This window comes from Silene latifolia, chromosome 6, assembly GCF_048544455.1.
Source record: "Silene latifolia isolate original U9 population chromosome 6, ASM4854445v1, whole genome shotgun sequence".
Lineage (NCBI taxonomy): Eukaryota > Viridiplantae > Streptophyta > Magnoliopsida > Caryophyllales > Caryophyllaceae > Silene > Silene latifolia.
Genome location: NC_133531.1, coordinates 136,377,561 through 136,380,633, shown reverse-complemented (window position 1 = coordinate 136,380,633; position 3,073 = coordinate 136,377,561). Strand labels below are relative to the sequence as shown.

Genomic DNA, 3,073 nt, shown 5'->3' with positions numbered 1-3,073 from the left:
TATTGGGTTATGAGTCAAGTCACTGCAAAAAGTAGAGGAATATGAGAAAATCACAAAATTGTGTTCCTCCAGTAACTATTACGGAAGGTGGAGGTCAGTAATGCATTACTCCTTCAAAGGAGGAAAAGTTACTGGGCCTGAATATATAAGCCTCTACCAAACCTCTTTTTCTTCTGACCCACAATGATCACTCCTTAATTTTTCAGGCATATTAAGAGAACATTCGATTCCTTAAAATTCCAATTTGATGGAACATATAGTATAAATAAACATGCATTATAATAAAACCGAATAAAAAATACAATTACATGAACCAAGCATAATAATAATAAAAGGTCGTTTCACATAAACCAAACCACACCCAAAAAACCCAATAATAAATCAATACTTGATCATCGACCATTATTCCCTTGTATAATCGTTACACACAACACGATCATACACATGACATGACACGACACAACAAAACAATGCGAAAGGCAATGATATTGGATGAGTTACTCATTGAGATGATGTGCCTCAATATCTCTGGTCACTTTGATTGCAGCGTCCATGAAATCAGTTGGGTAAGGCCCAAAATCGTCGAACCTCTCAAAATCAATTTCCCACTTGATTGCATCAAAATCTCCCTGAGGTACAACATGAATAGTAACGGTCATACTCTTGTAGTCTTTAAGTATATCTCCGTCGATGACTTTCAATCTTATGATCTTCTTCTCTTCGTCCACTAGCTCAACTAGCTCCTTTGCAACACCTTTCTTCCCACCTGCACGTAAACAATCAAGTAAACCTCAGTACCTCTATGCCACTAGTTTAGGTAGACATTCAATTTTGAAACGTATTAAGCAAACTAGTTTTTCTAACATGTGCCCTCAGAGGAAACGCTAAGAGCCTAAATAAATAAAGAATAATTAGAGGTATATTTCACTAAGTATACTATTTTTTCTAATTATTTCTACTAGGCCACCGTAGAAAAACCGCAAACAATACAGTAACACACAAGTAGAAAATGAAGAACACAAATTCTTATTTAAGATAACACTATCCGTCTTAAGCTTAGGACAGGTCAAGAATCATATATTTGACTTGACCTGTCTAAATCTTCAGGCGGATAATGAAGTCTTAAGGGAGACTTACTAAGGAAAAAATAATGTATGCATGATATACTTACCAACAGTATATTCCCATTCAATGACAGAACCGACCTGACCAAGTTCACCCTCATGGTGATCACAACCATGAATAACATCAGGAGTAAAGTTGGAGACATCGTGAGGCCTACTTCCAAATAACTCATGGAATACATCTCCTGATGCCTTAATGTCAACTTCTACTTCAAGTTTCCCTGTCACACCCATCTTAGTAATTACTTGATAATGAGTTTAATTTAAGGAGATGAGAATATGAGATAATGGGATGCAACTTTGCTCTTTTATACTAGATGGGATTGACTTTGGGTAGTTTGTACTAATACACTATCCATTGATGAGTTAACACAATAATGAGAAGGACCTGAATTATCATATTTTTTTATTTAAGGATGTGATTTGGCTATCTGTTCAGCTCACATGCAGTTTTCAGTTAACATTTCAGGTTTCGGCTAACATTTTAGGTTTCAAATAACTTTTTAACTAGTTTAACCAAACATAACCTTATTTTGAATAGTTAGAATTTAGATGTGAAGTAGGAAATATTGTTTAATTTCGAGCTATGTAATGTTAGCTATACATTACTTCTGTAAAAAAAATACGGAGTATATATAAAAACTTAAAACACGGAATAAAATATTAAGAAATGTCGAAAATTTAAAAGTTTATACCAAAATTTAGAATCTTGACAAATTGTTTAACGTTTTGTTCATTTTATATCCGTAGTAACATTTCATAGTTTACCTCCGTAATAAATAAACTAAAAATAGGCATGTCGTATCGTGTTTCGTGGTTTATGATTTGGCCTTAAATTTGTTAGAAAATTTGGAGTTAGACAACTCATTGTGGAGCAAATTCAAAGCTTAGGGTGAACCTTGTTAATGGTAATATTGAAGACAACCTTAGTTATGGGTTCCTTATCAAATATTGCAAGCATTTACTAGTTGAGGGTGAAGAGTATGTATGTACTCCGGCATATGTATAGGGTATCTAGCAAATTTTTGTGCGGATAAGTTGTCAAATTTGACACTTGGGTTTGCTTTCGATGAGCATGAGCTTCATGCTCCTCCTAAGGGGTTCAACCTATAATGTTCCATGATGCACAAGGTCTAGGTAGCAACAAAACGGACACGGACACGTGATACGACATTCCATGAAATTTAGGACACGGGACACGTTATTTAAATTTAATAAAATATATATTTCATGGTTATAAATAACGTATGATTTTATTTTTGTAATGTATTTGATGGGGCATATTCTGCACCGCTGACCAAGTCAACATATTGAGCAAGGTCAAAGATATCCACAGCAAGTCAACGACTTAGATAGCCTAGCCGATCGACCCATCGGCCGGTCACTGGTCTCGGCATGGCAACTTGCCCCCCGGGGCACATACCCGCGTACTCATATCCAAGATCCCTCGGGTGAGTCAACAGGCCCGCCGCCCGCCATAGAAACCTCGGCCGAGGGGTAGATCAGTCTTTCCACCTGCTAGCCACTTGGCCACTTGGCCACTACGTGACAAAAGGTGAAAGCCTATAAATACTCCTCAACCTTCATTGAGGAAAGGATCCAGAAAATACACAACTAAACCTAATACACTATTCATCTGGTAATATCTTCCTTATCTCTCTACAATATATACATTCAGCCAAGTAACAACTTATCCTTTAAGTTTACTGACTTGAGCGTCGGAGTGAGTACGCTTGGCACAAAGCCAAGCCCTCAGTTCGTTCATTGTTGCAGGAGAGGCCGAGAGGAGCGATTAAGACCAAAGGAGAATCCAACTCAAGACATCACTCAACAAGCCACGGGTGGTAACTATACCTGCTCTGGAATTACACCCGGAACAATTGGCGCCGTCTGTGGGGAGAGAACACTAGAAGCTAGTCACATTCATTCCCAAACAACAAAAAAAAAAA

General features: G+C 37.3%; 1 protein-coding gene across 1 annotated transcript; it reads right to left on the bottom strand.

The window, feature by feature from the left end:
* Nucleotides 1-237: 237 nt before the first annotated feature.
* Nucleotides 238-1,416, bottom strand: LOC141585784 (MLP-like protein 31). The gene is made up of 2 exons (XM_074406834.1): nt 1,172-1,416; nt 238-766 (listed from the first exon to the last, which is right to left on the bottom strand). The coding sequence occupies exons 1-2, from the start codon at nt 1,356-1,358 to the stop codon at nt 498-500; spliced, it is 456 nt and encodes a 151-aa protein (XP_074262935.1). The 5' UTR covers nt 1,359-1,416; the 3' UTR covers nt 238-497.
* Between the last annotated feature and the right edge of the window lie 1,657 nt (nt 1,417-3,073).